This window comes from Henckelia pumila, chromosome 3, assembly GCF_033568475.1.
Source record: "Henckelia pumila isolate YLH828 chromosome 3, ASM3356847v2, whole genome shotgun sequence".
NCBI lineage: Eukaryota > Viridiplantae > Streptophyta > Magnoliopsida > Lamiales > Gesneriaceae > Henckelia > Henckelia pumila.
Genome location: NC_133122.1, coordinates 148212191 through 148233081, shown reverse-complemented (window position 1 = coordinate 148233081; position 20891 = coordinate 148212191). Strand labels below are relative to the sequence as shown.

General features: G+C 31.8%; 2 protein-coding genes across 2 annotated transcripts; both read left to right on the top strand.

Moving 5' to 3' along the window:
- The first annotated feature begins 1651 nt into the window (after positions 1-1651).
- LOC140892811 (uncharacterized) lies at positions 1652-2195 on the top strand. The gene has a single exon (XM_073301813.1). The coding sequence runs from the start codon at positions 1768-1770 to the stop codon at positions 2032-2034; it is 267 nt and encodes an 88-aa protein (XP_073157914.1). The 5' UTR covers positions 1652-1767; the 3' UTR covers positions 2035-2195.
- Positions 2196-7258: 5063 nt separating this feature from the next.
- Positions 7259-9531, top strand: LOC140891119 (zinc finger protein WIP2). The gene is made up of 2 exons (XM_073299430.1): positions 7259-7876; positions 8969-9531. The coding sequence occupies exons 1-2, from the start codon at positions 7328-7330 to the stop codon at positions 9404-9406; spliced, it is 987 nt and encodes a 328-aa protein (XP_073155531.1). The 5' UTR covers positions 7259-7327; the 3' UTR covers positions 9407-9531.
- Positions 9532-20891: the final 11360 nt, after the last annotated feature.

The window sequence follows — 20891 nt, the reverse complement described above, 5'->3', positions numbered from 1 at the left end:
AGACAAGATCTTGGCTACCTGGCAGTGTTCTATGTGTTGTTCCCCTATTACAAGATATGTGACATCCAGGTTTAGGGTATTAGCATCTTCGTCCGAATTAGATAATTTCAGTTATGTAACCAATCTTGTTACCTCGTCTGGATCCATACTCTAAAGTCTCCTCACCCCACCCAACCGGCCAATGAAACTGCTTGGAGGAAGAAACCCTACACGGCGGTCAGAAAAAAATATGTTTACACTCCCTGATCCACCAAAAAATAATCCTGCCTCCTGGTGCCCACTTGTTTTTTTTCGGATGAAAATCGGTACAAAATATTGAAAATATGGTGCGAATACATGATATTTTAGTATCAATTGTTTCAAATCAGGTGCTAATGTATGATTTTTGAGTACTCAAATATGTAAGCAAGTATTGATATTAATATCATATTTGTCTTCTTTGGATGAAAATGGTACAAAATATTGGAAAATATGTTAATAATAAATGATATTTGAGTACCAAATGTGTGAGATTTGATACAAATATATGATTTTCAAATACTTAAACATATTGATGGGCAATCGGATAGGGTAGTTTGGGTTCCGACCTGGCCCGAACCCGATTAAGTGCAAAAAGCGGGTAGATCGGGTTCAGGTAATAACCGAACCCGACTAATATTTAGTTAGATCGGTTTCGGATAGTAAATTGCTACCCAATCGGGTACCCGAATATCCGAATATTATTAATTTATTTAAAAAATATAAAAGTTATATGAGCTATTGGTTTGGACTTTGGAATTTGATAATTCGATAAGTCCATTATTTTTGGTAGAAAATATGCATGATTTGGTGCAATAAGGCAGAGCCGCAATCTCCCTTATTCTTCCATGGGAGAACTTCAAAATTGGAGACTTGGTTCGAGATTGCAGAAGACCATCAATTTGTAGTTTGTATCCATCTTTTCATTTTTTATAAAAAAAAAACAGGTAAACCGAACCCAAACCGAACCGAACCGAACCCGACTTAATCGTGAGGTTATCAGTTCGGTTTCAAGTAGTATAAAACACTACCTGACTAATCGAATACCCGACCCAAACTACCCGAAACCTGAAATACCCGACTCGTGCCTACCCCTACTTAAACATATATTGCAAGTGTTGATATTAATAAAGATGTTCATATTTTATACTCAAAATCTTATCTTTTGTATGAGATCTAAACCATTTAGTGCTCAAATATCATATATTAGTACCATATTTTTAATGTTTTGTACTGAATTTCACCTGTGAAAAAACATGTGAGTTTAGAAAGTGCGAAAATATTTTTGTGTAAATCAGGGAGTTTAAACTCATATTTTTCTGATGGGGACTAAAAAAAATTTTGAGTTTGAGCTTATGGATTTAAAGTAAATTTATCCATAAATCAAATATCGACACTATTATTTTTTATTTCAAAATTTGACTCACGAGCTTATTAACCTGCCTTTTCACAAGTTAAAGAGTTCAATATTGTAAAATTTGAGCTTATTTTATTTTATCTTAACAAGCCGCATTGAATGAATTTTTATTGAATCCAATTTCAAATATTCATTTACATCCTGCGTTAATCTGTGGGACCTGAACTCATCTGGCAAATCAAACCCGACTTTAGTTTATTATATTCCTTTTTTTTGGGCCACGATTTCATCGTATTCAAGAAAACCCCTCAGTAAGTCGTGTACCTTTTGTCTCTAGGGTTTCTGCTGCAGCTTGAATTTGGAGAAGGGAGAGGAACGCAAGAGCATCAGCCATGGCGAGCACGAAAGTCCAGCGAATTATGACCCAGCCCATCAACCTAATCTTCAGGTTTCTTCAGAGCAAAGCTCGCATCCAGATATGGCTTTTCGAGCAGAAGGATATGAGAATCGAGGGTCGCATTATTGGGTTTGACGAGTACATGAATTTGGTTTTGGATGACGCGGAGGAGGTGAGTGTCAAGAAGAATAGCAGGAAGCAACTTGGGCGGATTTTGTTGAAAGGGGATAACATCACTTTGATGATGAATACAGGGAAGTGAAGCTAGAAATACAGGTAGGTTCTGTTTGACTTGGGATTGTTCTTTGCTCCCATCTGATGGGAGACTGCATAAGTTTATTGTGGTTTTTCTTAGCTTAACTAGAATGCACTTGTATTCGACAGAAAGACTTGATTAAATGAACCTGTCCCCTTTTATGTTTTGTTGATTGCAAGTGTTTTGAAAGCATATATGATTAATGTGCTGCTTGCTGTATGTTTAAAGGGAGCAAATGATAATGGGGTGCGATGTTTTGGGTTATAATTAAGGGGGTAGAAATCTTGCTTACCGAGGTCGGATGTTGTCTCAACTGAGAAATGAGAAGCACTATGTGAAAGACATAGTTCTGTTGCATTGTAGTTATTTGCTATGTGTCCAGCTTGTGTATGTTTTTTCCTCTTAGATTGCTATCTTGATAGAGTGGTGGTGTGTCTTGAGACTTTCTTTAGATGCTAGTGTAGAGGACTAAAGCTAAAAATATTGGTGTTTTATGCATATGTTAAGCAGAGTGCTGATTTTAAATTCCTTTGGAGAGAGTTTTGGTATTGAATATGGTTATTCATTACCATTTGTAAGTAACTTAAAAACTTCAACTACAGCCAAATATAGACATGGTGATTTAGTTGTGTTTGGACAGTGTCTCCAAGTTATTAAATCTTTATTTCAGTTTATTGAAATCTGTATGATTGTCACTTGACGTCTCCGGTTAATATGTGGTTTCGATGCACTACCACTCTTTTGTCAAGCCATATATTCTCATTGTTGATGAAAATTGTTTTCTAAAACGTCCTCGTGATCACTTTCATCTCCATGGTTTACTTTCATTTTTTTTGCTGAAATTTTTGTGGATAAAATGGTATGAGGTTTAAATCTTGACTTTGGCTGCTCGTGGCTCAGGCAGATACTCTGCATTTTTTGATTGATCTATATGAGAATTGACTTATTCTGATCTATAGTTTATGATCTCATAAAGTTGTGTTTCACCTATATCCACTTGTTACTTGTCTATCATCATTCCACATAACGAAAATTAGAGAACTAAAATTTTGTATGGAAATCTTTGATGCTCTTGAAACTGTTAAACTTGTATGAAAAATGTGTGCTTGCTTGAATTATAAGAAAGAAATGAATCTTGACACTAAACCACAAGTCAGAACTCCGTCATTGATTATGAAGGTGAGTCTATTTAAACTAAAATTGGTCCCCTCTGGATTCTTGCTGTGCATATTTGCTCAGTAGGTTGTTTCATATCTTATTCCTCATCGTACGACAATCACATGGTACCAATAATTAAATTTGGTTCCATACAGAATGGTTTTGGCTGTTTAGATAGTCCGTGTGAACTGAAATTGAACGATTGCAACGCCTTGAGGCCACTACTTCTTAACTTTTTTGATGATATAATGATTAAACTTTGCATCTGGACTATCTCAGCTGCCTAACTGCAGAACCAGTTTTTCTTTTGATCATGGGGTATTCAACATCAATTTTTATGTAGTACCTTTATGATTGACAAACATCAACACACAATAATTGCAGATAAAGAATAATGGTCCATATCTGTATGTTCCCTTCTTCTTGTGGCAAATAGTGAACATGAATGCAATTGATTGAAACCTGGGATGTTGGTCTGTTTTCTGATTTTGTACATTATATGATGTTAAAGTTTCCTAAAAGTTCAAAACATGTCACACTGCCAAAACACATTAAATTATCACGTCTGATCGTACGCTCTTGCACCACATGTCCTGTTCCGTTCATACCGTGGATATGAGTTGGCAGGGTTCTTGAGTTCTGGTTACCATGTCTTTCGTTGACTTTTGGAGTCGAGATATCCGATTAAGACGATCCATGAGTTCGCACCTCCGATGTTTTTGCTTTCCCATGTATGTGAGACTGGCTCTGTGTTTGAAAAAGTGGAGGTGAAAGTTTCGAAGACGTACATTTGAATCTCGAAATCGAAGGCCTGGAGATGATTTTCGAAATTATCCCTTAACCTAATTAAGAAAGATTGGAATTTAGTTTTCAATATATATATATATATATATATATATAACTATAACTTGCGATTAATACTAAGATATATTATATCAGATGACATGAATTAAGATTCGTAATCACATGAAATGCAGACCTTTCTTTTTTTTTTTAAAAGAATGCCATAGATATCAGATATAAAGTATGCAAGACAAAAGGTCATCAATACACTTGCATATAAAAATAGTATCATGGTAACCCTAAAAAACAGGTAGAATGTTATTTACGACCATATCCAATTATAATTCTCGATATTAAAGAGATGACTATTTATGTATACTAGCACTCCCGAGAATATGAATAGTTTCTTAAGAACTAAATGATAGTTGTAAATATTGATAGGAGCAGTATGAGAATTCCATCAGTAATCATATCACATAACAATATGCATTTCAACTTTAGTATAGTAATAGATATATGTGTGTGTATATATATATATATATATATATATATATATATATATATATTATTAATGTGATTTATTGAACATTTTTTCTCCATGTTTATGACCTTTTGATTCTTCTATTCACCCTAATGACTCAAACATGCATTCTGGACTCTGGAGGATTTAAGAAAACTGTAGACTAAATTTAACTAAAATTTATTCTCACGTCTGCCCATTTTAGAGGTTCTTTTAACTACTTTATTGTCTGAGGTGAAGGAGGAATTCGATATAATTGAGTCTCGAATACTGAATACAATAATTATTTGAAATCTGAAATATTTCTAACAGATAGATTATAAGTCATCCACGTCTTTTCACTAGAGCATTTCATAAAATGCAAAACGCTCGTCAAAAAAAAAAAAAAAAACTTAATATATCACGGCTTCATGTATATTTTCAAAGTAATGCTAAAATTTACGTTTCGTCGTCATATTATTTTTATAATAATTTCCATTTCATATATATAATATATGATGTAATTCTTTTCTTTCATTTTTTTTTCAGAAAAAAATTAGTAATACACTTATAAATTGTAACTAGAAAGTTGACATGTCATGTTTTTCAGACGGCCGTGGCCGCTGAAACACACATGTTAATTAGTGCACGAATTATTTTGCGATATGCGATGGAATATTTGACTTTGAAAATAACCCGATTCATTTTATTTGATATATATTATAATCAATTAATATAATGTTTTCAGTCAAGAAAAATTTAATCTTACTAAATTCAAATAATATCATTTGCCATGTATACGTGGTATAGGGAACGTCGACCCTATAGGGGAACATCGATCCTACAGAGGTCATGATTGGCTAATTTTGATGTGGGACCCACAATTTTCATATGAGCTTCACATTAAAATTGAAAATTCGCCAATCATGGCCAAGGAAGACTCCCTCTGCAGGGTCAAAAAATCCACCCTACAGAGGGGTATTACCCCCTCATACCTCCTCTGCAGTTTCCTTGGCCATGATTGGCGAATTTTCAATTTTGATGTGAGTTATACCCCCTCTGCAGGGTCGAAAAATCCATATACGTGACTCTTGTATATATTTTAATTCAAAAGTGATCGGTTTACATAAAAATATCTTTCAAACAAAAAATATGCATATTATGTCAAATGTGAACCAATTAACATATCTTGATCATACCAAAATACCATGAAAATAAAAATCATGTTGACTTATTTTTACGGTAGACAAATAAATAAATAAAAATTATAAAAAAAAATAAATATAATCGAATCAACATATTCAAAATTTTGCATTCATCTTCTCTATATATTTTGTATTTGACGCTTGAGGGTGTTTGACTAATCTTATTTAAAATATTTTATAATTTGTTTTATTTATTTATAAGTTGTTAGGTCTTATTTTAAAAATAAGATGTTAAACTGTTTGGACAAACTTATTTTAATCAACTTATGATGTTGATATGTTTGGTACTATAAGATCTTTTTATTATCAAAATTACCAAAAAAAATGTATAATACCTTGAAGTTAAAGTAAGAATTTATATATATATATATATATACATATACATACACACACATATTTTTAAGATTGTATCTTTTTTTTTTGAAGAATTTAAGATTGTATCATAAATGTTAAACATACATTACAAAATAAAACTATATTATATTTTAATTTTCATAAAAAAAAATTGATATATTACATAAAAAAAATGAGCGGGGCAGTATGGATATTTAAGAAAATATATTTTGACACTTTATAAGATGTTTGAAAAAAAATTGTCTAACAAATTTAAAGAGCTTTAAAGCTCTGAAACAACTTATAAGTTGTTTTGAAAAAAACTTATAATTTCTGTCAAATACCCTCTTAATTTCATTGTCGAATAGAAAAACTATACCATACATACAAGAATCTAAATCATTAAATACATGAGAGATGAACGAAAAACCCGTGTTGACAGATGATGATGAAAAAGCGACACCATGCAATACGAGTAAGAATCAAAACATTAAATACATGAGAGATGAACGGAAAAACCCGCATTGACGGCCAATAAAAAACGATATTTAGAATCACAATATGTCATGTGAGTCTGTCTAACAGATAAATTTTTTTGAGATACGTCTCTTATTCGGGTCACCAATAAAAAATATTATTTTTTACGTTAAAATTATTATTTTTTATTTTAAATATGAACATGATTGACTCGTCTTACGAATAAAGATCCGTAAAAGAGACTCACAATAGAGATACTCATAAAAAATATACGATATTATTATCACAAAAACTTTCATTAGACGGTCTCACAAGTCAATTTTATGAAATACAAATTTTATTATACGTAAGATTAACTCATCTCACAAAACAAGACAGTCTCACAAAAAATCTAGCTCATATATTTTATTTTATTTTTTTGTGATGTGAGAACCCACAGCCGCTATTTTTCGATGCGCTTTGGGTAAACCTCCGGACTAACGCAATAGCCTGCAAACTACGCTAGTCTGATAAATTACACTAGACAAGCCCTGTATGACAGGCTAGCCCAAGAAGGTGTTGGCAGGAATAATCAAACTCCTGATCTATGGCCAAAAGTTCGCATACTCTACCAACTTGAATACCCTTTAAAACAGCTCGTTATTATTTGTATATATGCATAGTATGATCATAAATATTTTTTTTTTCCCGCTTGGGGTGCTGATGTTTCTACTTTCCCTTTAATAAAAACGAGTAAATGCAGCCAAAGTGATGATTAAAAAGATGGTGTCATGAATCTCTCTCTCTCTATCTATAAAGCCAAGTCCCTCCATCCCACCATTTTCCCCTCCCACCTTTTCTCGCTATGACCGATCCCCACTCTAATCTCCTTCCTCAACCCTTCAAATCCAACTTTTTCCACCATTTCACAGCCCCAAATCCTCCCCAAAACAATGCATACTTGCTCACCAATCTTCCCTTTCACCGATATAACCATCAAACTCCGCCACCCACTTCACCTCCATTAAGAGAAGCTCTTCCTCTTCTGAGGCTCACTCCCACCAGCCATGAAGAACAAGAGCCAGTTTCCTGCTCCAGAATGGATGATTTTGAAGAGGTTAAAAATGGGAAGAAACGGACCCTTTTCGCTGATGAAGGAGAAGAAGATGATATTGTTGGTGGAGTCACTGTTGCGCTGCATATAGGATTGCCAAACCCTAGTGCAGCTGATCTTGCCACCATGGTTGTGTCTGGTGATAATAAAGATGGAGAATCCGATGTTTCGGGATACCCAATCAGCAGGATTAACAAGGGGCAGTATTGGATTCCTACGCCTTCTCAGATTCTCATAGGTCCAACCCAGTTTTCTTGTCCTGTTTGCTACAAGACCTTCAATAGATACAATAACATGCAGGTGAGGTGATATGAATAATGATGATTTTCATTCACTTTTTTTTTTTGGGTTTTGTTTTTTCTTCAAGATTTTGCCTTTAACTGATACGATATTGCAAAAGCTGTGTGAAAATTAAAAGGGTGGGTATCTTAGATTTGTTTGCAAGAAAAAGGGATTGGATAGAACTTGAGGGAGAATTTTCTTTATTACCCAAAAGTCATGAATTTGTACTGCATGGATCATGATTAAATATTCTTGGATTTTTCCATCACTCAGTCTGCTGACTGATCAGACTTGAGCTGAGAGTGATTCATTTCATGACTCTTATATGTGATATATATTATATGTACATATGTATGTATGTATCTTGTTCCTTATGCTAATTTCACTTTCCAAACACACACGTTGAAGTTTGTGCATCTTCAAATTGGTTTCTGTATCCAACTGAGACTTGAACAGTAACCAGAGAGATTCAGACCATATTTCCTTCATTAAAACCTCAGAACTCCCAACTCACCTTTTGGCCTGAGAAAGGAAGATTTGAAAAAAGCCCATACCTAAAGTTTCCAGCCCTCATCTCTATATGACTTGTCTAGAAATCAACAGTTTTTACTTCGGGAATTGTTTTCTGCTGTATACTTATTACTTACCTTTTGTCCTCTTTTTTTGCTTCCATTTTAGAGCTAGGATTCTGGATAATTGATGTGGTATTTCACTGAATTAAAAAGTTTCGATAACACTCCAATTGTATTTTTTTCTCTCCCACATTTATTACAGAACACATGACTTAACAATGAAAATAAATTCTTGATTGAGACAAAGACTTGCTCTAGATACTTACTTTCTTAATTTATAAAACAAAAAAAAAAAAAAAAGAAGAAAGAAAGAAACCGGTATTCTTTTGCGTATCTAATGATTCTTTCTTCAATTTGTGTTAAATGGTGAAAAAGAAAATGCAGCTTGAAGAATACTACTGCTTAATTAATTAATTCTAGCTTTTCTTTCTCCATGAAACCGAGCTTTCACCTTTTTTTTTTCATTAATCTTTGCTTGTGTTATTTTAACATAATAATATACATGACTTCCAATAATATTTATATATGAGATCGACAGATGCATATGTGGGGGCATGGGTCACAATACAGAAGAGGGCCCGAGTCTTTGAGGGGAAGTCAGCCAACAGGGATGCTGAGGCTACCTTGCTACTGCTGCTCACCAGGCTGCAGAAACAACATCGATCATCCGAGAGCCAAACCCTTGAAAGATTTCAGAACCCTTCAAACACACTACAAGAGGAAGCATGGGATCAAGCCCTTCATGTGTAGAAAATGCGCCAAATCTTTTGCGGTCAGGGGAGATTGGAGAACCCATGAAAAGAACTGTGGCAAGCTTTGGTATTGTCTCTGTGGTTCCGATTTTAAGCACAAAAGGTCCCTCAAAGATCACATCAAAGCTTTCGGCCATGGCCATGAAGCTTATGGTGTCCATGAAGAACAAGAACAAGAAGAAGAAGAAGAACCCGCCTCAGAAATCGAGCAAGATGATGATTAATCATCATTCAATATATATATATATATGTAATATTATACGAGAAAATTATTGTGTTAATTAGTTAGAGATTAAAGGCCAGTATTCTTTTCCTATGATCCTCGAACCTTTATCATGAATCTTTTTTGGTTTCAAAATCACGATGATCGTGGCTTTAATTTCTCAGCTTTTATTGTTGTTACTTTTTTTCTTTTTTTTTTTTTTCTTCTCCTTTTCTTTACTTGTTATGATAATTAATCAATTAATCCTTTTGAGTAATTAAATTAATGTTTGATTAATCCTAGATTATTTAAAGTAAAGAATTTGACAACATTGGATGGATCTTTTTATCTAGTGTTAATAGCTAGCTAGCAAAACAAATCTTGAAGAAGCAACAGTGTGCATTGGAAACACTGCCCCATAAAATACGGTAAAGTTTTTATGCAAATTGTAAGCATGCAATCTGGCTGTTTCCATAATACATTTGAACCAATGAAAGAATTCATCTTGTCTTGTATTTTGGGAGTGAATATGCTGAAGTAACTGGTTATCCGTGGTTGGATTAAGTTTTTGTGAGTTATATATATGGATTGGTCAGATCGATAATCTTCTCTTCGATTTTGAGTATCGACTGTTAGATATATATTTAGTATCGACTGTATTAATTAAGTTTTTAAGAGTCGTATATACAGACTTTGATAATATTCTCATTTTCAGTTAGTTTTTTTAATTAGAAAGTTAGACCCAATTCATGATCTATATATATATATATATACACTAATCAGAATAATTTATATTTCATGTTAAGCATATGGTAATCGAGTAGGCCAATAAAAATTTAGAACATAGTCTAAAATCATAGGTTCACCACAAAATTGGAACCTATCATAGTATCATATTCTTTTTCAACCTTCCAAATTTAAATTAAAAACTATATACATATATATTACAAAAAGATGAAAAATTTCAAGTGAACCTTTTAAACTTTTAACCTAAAATTTGATTTCCAAGTTCAATAATTTATTTCCTCCTATATATATCTTGATTTCACGATACTGACCTACATGGGCATCCAAAATATATTCCAATTACGTATGGCCATGTCTAAAAATGCCCCAACACCGTACGAAATAATTTTTTACGAGTTTTGGTACGTCATGGATCGGAGAAGATCATTGAGCCAACCCCTATATCTCTAGCCATTCTATATTGTTGGAAACATATTACTTGAATTGTTATAAGTTTTAAATAAATTGAGCTGTACTATTTTTAGAATAATTATAGCACAAACAGTGCGCAACTAAGATATTTATGGTCCGAGTCAAGGGTGCAAGCGATTCAAGTTATCCGTGGTTAAGCCAGAGTTAGATTCGAACTTGTTTGATGAATCACTGAGTCGAGTTTGAGTTGTAGATGATTCTATTAAACTCGAGTAGTTATATATATTAATTTTTAGATGATATATAATTTAAGAGCATTTTTGCCTATATAAATAAATACAGATTTTAAAACCTAAAATTATGCTACAAAAATTTTTGAGCTCGAGTAATTTGATATTTTCACGAGTGGAGCTTGAATTTAAATACTCTATCAAGTTCGAATCGAGCTCACAAAATTTTATTTGAGTAGTATGATATTCGACTCGAATGTCAAAAGTTAAGTCTCGCAAATAACAGTATGGTATATGCAAATTTTTTCAACAACAACAACAACAATAATAATAATATAATAATAACAACAGTTTTTCAAAACTGAACATGTTGATTATAGAAAATTATGTCCCATAGACCAAAATGATGAATCAATTTATATTTTTACTTGATCTAATTCGCTCAAACTGAAAGGGTGAAGGTATTAATGCAAAATAAATGTACTCATAAAAAATTTCAAAATGTATAAAAAAATCGATGTAAATATAATATTGGAGAGGAGATAGGAATATATTATATATATATATATATAATTGTGTTTGAAAGTGCTAAAATGAAACGTTGACAGGTTCTCTGGGCGATATTGTCAATCAAATGAGCTTAAATATATATATATATATATAGAGTTTTTTTTATGGTGCCCAACATTATACGCCCAGTTTATGTCCATCATGTACAAATCAATTCACCTATTATACCGGTCAACTCACCTATTGTACATGTTTAAGTTGTAAAAGGATAGATATAATAAGTCTAAAAACTTTTTATTGTAGTCCAAAGAATTCAATACGAGATTTGTTTGTAGTTTTTATGTGCATCCTTACGTGTGATTTTGATAAAATATTTATAGGTGCAAGGTGACTTTTTACTCACTCTGAGATCCATAATATAATATTGATCTCTTCTTATTTATTAAATTTAATAGTATCCATAAATTTGTCAATATATTAGAATGACATGTCGTACATCCAATAGGTAGAAATTAACTTAATCAGCGCTCATATAGATATCCACGATTGGTCGCTCGCCACGTCAAAACTCACACACATGTACACATATATATAAATATATATATTAATGTCTTTGATCAGTTTTTTTACTGTTGAGGAGTCTTCACTGATCCGCAAGGGTAAAAGGAAGAAAGTGAAGTGAAAGGTTTGGTGTAGGCAATGATAAAGTGTTGATGCAAGACAGTACATGAAAGAAGGCATATTTTGTTCCAAAAATAGGATATATAAATGAATTGACCCTAATTAATTTTAGGCTTTTCATTCTGCAAATATATCAGCTTTTGCTTTGGCCTTACTAGTGGGCACACATTTTGCATAGGTTTGGTCATGGATGGAACATATATCCCACTTCAATTTTGCACTCCATACTTTGGAATAATATCCAATTTATTCAAATCATCATCAACCAACCGCGTACGTAAGTGCAATAATATTGTTTCCATTGCTTATAAATTCAAACCTTTAATTGTTTATTCATTTCATTTTTTTATTTTAAATTAGTAATTAGATATATAAGAGTATGAATTATCAAAGTTAAAAATTTCAGCCCCAAATTATATCAAATATATATAACATGATGTATCCACATATAATGTCATGGACAACACATGCACACCGCGCGCGGAGCACCGTTTAAAGGAGCTTGTCTAGACATTGGCCGAGCTTGGTTGTACTCGTGTGAGTCACGGCCGAGCTTAAGCCATCGATGAATCGCCATTAATATTTCACTTGTGCCCGATCGAGCTGCCTAGCATGCATATGCATCATGTACCACATAGCTGGTGTATGACACGAGATGTATCAAAAAAAATTTTGCACCACGAGATAAATTTTAAAGATTTTTAAGTACTAAAGAGATTATATATATATGTGTGTGTTTTTGTGTGTTTTTTTTATTATTATTATACGTAACATAGATCTTGGGTTTGGGGGGGAGAGTTTCTTCTTTCTTGATGGAAAATGGAAAATGGCGATGTCAAATTAAAGGGAGCACTTTGGAGTTCACCTGGCTGAGCTAATTAATAAGAAAGCTCCCAACTACAAAATTTTAGTACTGTTTGTCTCGTGGAACAAAAAGTTTAATTGGAAAACGAGTAGATCTTCTTTATTTACTTTGGAACACACCCAAAAATTAATATACAATATTAGTAAAAGTTATATAATATATATAAATTGCAAACATTAAAAAAGTTATATATATTAATATATATATACATTAGTAAAAGTTAATAATATATATATATATATATATATTTCAAAACCAGAAGTTATACAATATATAATATAAACCACTCAAGTACTTTTGTTTAACTGCAGTCATAGGATAGAAGAAGTTCCCTCTGAGAGTTCTGATACAAAATCACTGTATATTGAAATGACATATCAATGGCATTCCTTGTTCCTTCTTACACACACACACACACACAAAAACATACCAAACACCATCGTATAATCGTCACTCTCTACGATGTTCACACACGTCAGTACATACATACATCTAAGTTGTTCGCGGCAATCAATCCATATATTAAATAAAAAAATTAAATGATATTTTTAAGATAAAAAATAATATTTTTATTATTTAAATCGAATAAAAAATCTGTTTTTGCAAAATTAAATAATGACACGATTTGACAAAGATATATATATATAATATTATATTATATAATTCAATCCATCGTGTATTATGTTGTCAAACAATATTTATGGTAGAAAGAAAGTCGACAAAAATTTGCAGTTCCGTTATTGACTAAATTATTAGGGGTTTGACTCACTTGTATTATTATTATTATTATTATTATTATTATTATTATTATTATTATTGGTCGAGTACAATAATTGTCGTTGTTGGTAGTGTGATATCGAACATTAATTAGGTTTGACAATCGTACAATTTAAAAGATTTGAATTGCATTATTAATATCATCAGCTATAACTTTTGGCGGAACGACAAACTTTCGGTCCTATATTATTATTATTGCTATTATTATTATTATTATTATTATTATTATTATTATTATTATTATTATATATTATTAATTATTATTATTAAATCATCTAAAAATATCGACCAACTATGAAATAATTATTAGATTTTTCTTTAGAGGGACTGTGCCCACTAAATATTGGTGGGGAATACCATAAAGCAGTCTAGACAGGAGTTGTCACACCTCTTCCCACAAGTGATTCTTACAAAAGGATGGAATTTAAAGTTTATGTCAAAATTAATTATCAACGAAAAAATTAATTTTCAATAATGTTAAATATATGCAGATTGGGTTTTCTTTTTATAATTATAAGTAACAAGTCGGTCCAAGAAGCTTAATGCCCCCACTAGAATTAAATTACACACCCGAACCCTTGTATACCAGCCATCATGCAAGAATATTAAAGTTGAAAATTTTATAAAGAAAAGTCCATAATTATTTGTTTAAGTATTTTTAAACACTACTTAAATACCATTATCAATTTTTTGTCTATGCTTAATATATGTCACTGTTTTTATGTATATAATGCAGAAATTTGAGGTGCTAATTATTCCCTTCATATTAATTATCTCGTTCTGATCTTTAAATCACCTACAATACAATTGCCATTTCCCCACTTTTATTGGAAAATTTCGATCTCACACACCGGTATTGTATCTCACAAAAACTTTGCCAAGAGCATTATGTAATAAAATTCGAAACCATTTTGTGTGTTAATTCATACAATTTTGAAATTAGTTTTCCCCAACTTTTAGTATATCAGATATGGTTTTTTCTTTTTTTGGTGTTATTTCATATTTGAATTAATGTATGATTGGATTATGGTGTAATGCGCAAAGTGAAAATGGAAACATGGGTTGTGAGAATCTGAACAAGGGGGGGAGTGATATTGTAAATATGATTTATACTATTCTTGTATTCCTATTCCTATACAAAGGAGACATCTTTGTCCCCCTTTGCTTCTCAATAATTCCCATAAATTCTGTCTTATTTTATTCCAAACCACATCTTTTTTTCAATCCCAAGATAAGTTCACTCAAGATTTAGTTTGTGTGCATATCTTACGACCTGTCTTCATATTAACCACATAATCTACATAGTATTGGTTAAAGTATACTTGTTGCATGAATATATAGATATATGTGCAAAAAAGTATCGCAATATATCTATGCTTTTCTTCACAGTACTCTTTCTAAAAAAATAACTACAATATATATTTATGTAATTAGTTCGTATATATATATAAAAAAAAATCTAAAAAATGTCTCATTGTCTTGCATGCATGCATGTACAAAATTGTATGTGAGACAACTTTTCTTACTTGGCCCCCTTTCGATATGAACAAAGATTTTTTAAAAAGAGAGATAAAGAAAGAGAAAGGCAAAAACTAATTTTGACCCATGATCACCTTGTAAAAAGATGAATAAAATATTTAATTAATTTCCGAAATAAGAGAAAGGAAAACGAAAAATTATTTTTTAGGATTATATATATATCCATCGAGATCTTCTTTTGCACTTATCATGATATATATCCATAAAAATTATAATATGCCTGCTTTTTAATCACCGATTAAAGTTATGTGGATTGATGTTTGGAGATTCTCCAATTTGGGTATCATTATGACATCGAATATTATGTAAAAACATTTCAAGATTAATTATTTGTTTATCCACACACAAACATGTATCAGTATCATTTTACATGATATATATATATATATACATGCATGTAAACATCACATAAATTAACCTAGGACCACTTCATTAATAACATCTATTTAATTATTTCACTTTATTCAGTTTTGGTTTAGGCTAAGGTTAATGGTTACATATGCATGATATATCACTTTACTTTTCCAGACAGAGCTTAATTTTGCAAAACATATGCATGATATATCACTTTAATCTATTTGGATCTCGACAAGTATTTAATTTGTAAAATGTAATTTTTATAAAACGTTTTAAAATTTGTTTTAAGAATAAATATGTATTTGGACAACTATTCTGTAAAAATATTTTTACAACTAAAAATTAGTATGTTTTGTTTTCCATCAATACTTTCAATTTTAAAAACATTAAAAAAAACATGTCTCAATTGTTTTCTAAATTAAAATGTATCCGAAGAACACTTTTTCAAATATATTTTTCAAAAAAATTTTACAAAAATATCATCCAAACACATATTTTAAGTTTTTTTTTACTTATAAAACATAAAAACGATTTCAAAATACTTGTCCAAACGAACCTTTAATGTAGAACAAATGAGACTGCTTTGGCTCCCATATAAAAAATCTTTATCATTCGTTCATGGCTACAAACTCAAGTACTGCTTCATGGTGTTCTTCAAAAATATATAATCGTCCCCTTTGAATTTTAAAAAATTAAATTCATTATAGTTGTAATATTTCAAAATTCTAATAATACAAATCTTCTTCTTAAAATATCGAGATCCCACCGACTTGGGCTGTTATTTGAATTTTCAATGCACGGGCAGAGGCCATTTAAATGCACGGGATTAGAGTCCAGAAGGCCCAATTACAAAATTATTTGTGGTTTGCTATGTATTAATATTTTGTACTGCGGAACGGACTATATATATCTGTATAGAATTCATTTCCTAGCCCCTAAAAAAATGTAGGGAAAATGTCATGTAACTAGTTACTAACCCATATATATAAATGTTTGGCCCAAAAATGTAATTTTTTTTTTGTCCATAAACGAAGGGGAGTCCGTCCAAGAAGCAAAGCTAGCTCATGGGAAAGATTATTATAGAAATAAGCAGATTGGTTTCAAATAAGTCTATAAAAGAGAAAAAGAAGGCAGAAACTCACTCTCCAAAAAGAAGTCATAGTTCTATTTTCCAGCATTTGTCTAGTTCCTTCAGCTTTCAAATTTTATATTTCGACTTTTATATCTTGTAAAAATATTACTTTCAATTCTTAGTGATATAATCGTGTATTCATGTCATTTCAAGAATTTATTTTTCATGTTCTTTAATTACATTGGTTAAATTTGGTTAGTTGCATCCAAATATGAGGATGTTATAACGGACAGACGAATCGAGATTCACAACGTTCAATTAAAACTCAGATTTATGCATTTTTTCATCACAATTTGACACGATTTGTACTTGGCACGCCGCACGCTTGCACACAAAATCCAAGCCAAACAATAAATTAAATAAATACGAATCAATTCCAAAGAACCAAAATCAAAATAAAAAAAAATCATATAGAAAAAACGAATTTACATATAGGGTTTGACAAAAATATGCATGAAATAAATACGTATTACATGCCCCCAGAAAATGAACGAGGTTCCCTTGGATTGCGGATTTCAATTTTTTTGCTCAAATTATTAATTATTTTTAATTGGATAAAAAATTAAAGTAGGTATATATCAAATTCATCCTTCCTTTTCAATACATATTTATTTGCATTTTTTAATGATTTGAAATGACAATCAAATGAATCAATTAACTAATTAACAAATACCGAAATCTTTAATTTCGCATATTTTACGGTAACATTTCTACTTCCAAGATAATATATTTTGGAAAATTCCAACCTACCCCATGGATATTATCTCATGGGACAGGTAAATGTATTTTATTTGTTCAAATCATGTGGACTCTATATAAATCTTTCTCATTCATTCATAATACTACATAGTGTCCTCTTCGAAAATAATCTGTCCCCTTTGAATTTAAAAAAAAAAAAAGGAAATCAAATTTATTATACTTCCTCCGTCTCATCCATTTAAGTTTGTGTGTATTTTCATTCTGATCAAGAAAATGTTTGAAACGTAAATTTTGTAAAAAAATTTTCATTTTATTCTTATTTAATGAATATTTTAATTGAGTAAAATAATTGTACACGTTATTATTTAATTTAATATGAATAAGCTGGTAAAAAACTAAGAAATATAATATTAAATCTGAAAACTAGCCTGTATTATTGGGACAGATGAAAAAAAAAACATAAATGAGTGCAACGAAATTATAATATTTGTAATACTAGAAATCTTATCCTCAAAAGTCAAAATGCCGAAGTCCATCCACTTGGTCTATAATCTCAATGCACGGGCAAAGGCCCAGGATTAGAGTTCAAAAGGCCCAATTACAAAATTATTTGTGATTTGGCCCATTAATAAATATTTTGTACGGATATATCTGATATAAAACTCATTTTCCTAGCCCGTTATCGTTGTCGTATTATCAATTTATCATCATCGTCGTCTTAGGCACCGCTTTGGTGTGACGGTAACACATTGATTGATTATTCATTTTTTTTATTTTGTTTCACACTTAGCTCAAATTCTTCCAAAAATGTATGTCATGCATGATTATCTTATCGAAGTATATCGATTTACTTTCTTATATTATTCATCTATCAGTATCTCATTCATAAATCAAATGGTGTCTTACTATTTTATTATTATAATAGATACCCTTTAATTAACTAAATTTCAATTGATTGGTCAAACTCGATATGAAATTACAATCATATCCTGACTTAATTAACAAAAAAATAAAAATTTAATTGGCAAAAATGACATCTTCTTTTTTTAGTCATTAGATGATTCTTATTTACCAAATGACACTTTCTTTGAGTCATTTAATATTTTTTATTTATGAAAATATCAATTACCTTTGTAAAATTGATGTATCTATTGCGTTTGGTGACTATTGGTTTATGAGCTATTTCTTTTTCATTTTAATTTTTGCATTTTTTTTTTGTTTTCGTTAAAAAAAATTGTACAAGCACGCACTGTGTACACTAAAATACTAGTAATATTGAAGTTAGAGGGTCTTTACTATCCGATTTAGTATGGTGGTGAAGCTTTTTTCAAATATTCCATAAATATCCTTCACCTCCACCACTTACAATGCATTTAACTCAAATTTTGGTTTGAGTATGTCCTCAAATTTTAGTTTGCATTACCTGATATCATATCCCACAACTTGTATTCTTGAGCGCCCACAGAAATCCGATGATGTGTTATAGAAATCCAATGGTCAAGTATATTTTTGTTCTAACGCCCAGAGATTTCCTGGACACCTTCGTGCAGGGTTTCGTAAATGTGTGTATCTTACTTACTATTATTATTATTATTATTATTATTATTATTGTGCGACGTCCTATATATTTTAAAATTGTACTAATATATATTTTAAAATTTTCATTTATTACGATACACACGTAATACGTGTGTGCCACCGTTAGTTATTATTATATATACACCAACCTCTTAGAATAATTACTAACTTGGTCATTTTAATAGATAGTGATGGATTATGATTCAATTTGATTTTTTCCCGATCCAAGCCCAATGACTCAATATATTTTGCTCTCATATTATATATTTGGACAATTTACGAAGGCCCATAAATTTCTAAATCATAAGAGGTTCAAGCCCATGAAACTCTCCGATTGTCATAAATAGCTCAAGTCTTCTTATTATTAAGGTACACACACTCTATAGTCACATGCTCTAGTTCTCTAGAAATTTTTTTGGACAAATACTTACTTGAGCATTGGAGTGTTTTTGCCGGACAACCCTTTTGTGATGCAGGTGACAACCCACGAAGTTCGATTTTAAGAACAGTTCGAGTATTAATTCGACTATCCAGATCTCCACAAATTACCCAGCTCTCCAATCGGGTAATATCAATTTTTTGATACATCAGCTTGACACCGTCTCTGGGAAACTGTTCACTGCATCATTGAGAATGCATACTCCATCACAAAAAAACTAAAGAAAATAATCACGATGGAGACCCACCTCCAATCTCCAAACCACCGCCTGGATTTAGTTTCACACAGGAAACGTTGACAGCCTTAATGGAAGGAACAGCCTCACGCGCAGCGCCTGAAGCGTTCGCTCAGTTCGTGGAATCCCGTCAACGCTGAACACCGACAATAGAACTCATAGAAGAGGGCTCTCATCTCATGACCCCGGTAACAAAGACCCAAAGAAAACTAAGTCTAAAGTGAATGGAAAAGATCCTGAGGGGAGCGAGAAAACTCCTAAAGAGGGGAAAACAAGTGCTCACATAGTTCACGACATATCTGACGAAAACAAAACCACCAATCCAACCCGTGGATATGGATCTCATACATATGTAACTGGAGAAAATTCGTCAGCATTCTTTCTTGTACGTCGGAGCCTCTTCGCTAACGTCATTCTATCTGAAGCATTATCTAAGGGAGTCAAAATCCTCAGCCTACCTGAGTTTGGTGGAACTAGCGATCCTCAAGATCATATTGACAAATTCTACGCGAAAGCATATTTTTATGACATTACAGATGCGGCTTACTGCAAGATATTCCGAACAACGTTATCAGAGAGAGCTCTCACATGGTTCAATAAGCTGTCGCCCGAATTCATTGCCAACTTGGAGCAACTCATCCAGCGTTTCATCCAACAATTCTTAATTAACAAGAAATACATGAAAACAACAGCATACTTATTCACAATTGTTCAGAATGAAGGGAAAAGTTTGAGAGACTATGTTAAGAGATTTACTCATGCGGTTCATTAAGTCCCACTCGTGAACCACGATATGTTATCTGGAATGCAGCAGAACTTGCGTCCTGGAAGGTTCAATGAATCTATAGCAAGAAAATCCCCGAACACCTTGGAGAAACTGTTGTCTAGAGCCGAAAAATACATCCGCATCGAGAAAACTGATGAGTTGCACTCCTCGGGAAAAAGAAAACGAGACGAAAAATAAGATGAAATATAACGCAAGACAGAAAGTCATGCTAATCTAAAGAAACTCTATACTCATAGAGCAAACACCTGCAAGCTAAAATAAATTGCTTTTCGTTACTTTATTTTCTCTGCAGATCAAAACTTTTCTTTAATTCTATTTTATTTTAAGTTTAATAATAAACTTACGTTGATTTGTTTACTTTTCTATTTAATTATATAGGAAGGAACCCAGCTTCGTCAACGAATGCTTAACTCATACGTCAGACTCATGCAATCATTAAGACTACTCATCCATCAGAGGCTTGGCCAGCCTTGTAGGACTACCTAAGCCACGATGCTGTAAGAGGTCAATACAGCAAAAA

Excerpts from the sequence above, each read along its gene's own strand:
- LOC140892811 (XM_073301813.1), top strand. The coding sequence starts at position 1,768 with ATGGCGAGCACGAAAGTCCAGCGAATTATGACCCAGCCCATCAACCTA.
- LOC140891119 (XM_073299430.1), top strand. The coding sequence starts at position 7,328 with ATGACCGATCCCCACTCTAATCTCCTTCCTCAACCCTTCAAATCCAAC. Across the intron at positions 7,877-8,968 it reads ATAGATACAATAACATGCAG|ATGCATATGTGGGGGCATGG; the intron begins GTGAGGTGATAT and ends TGAGATCGACAG.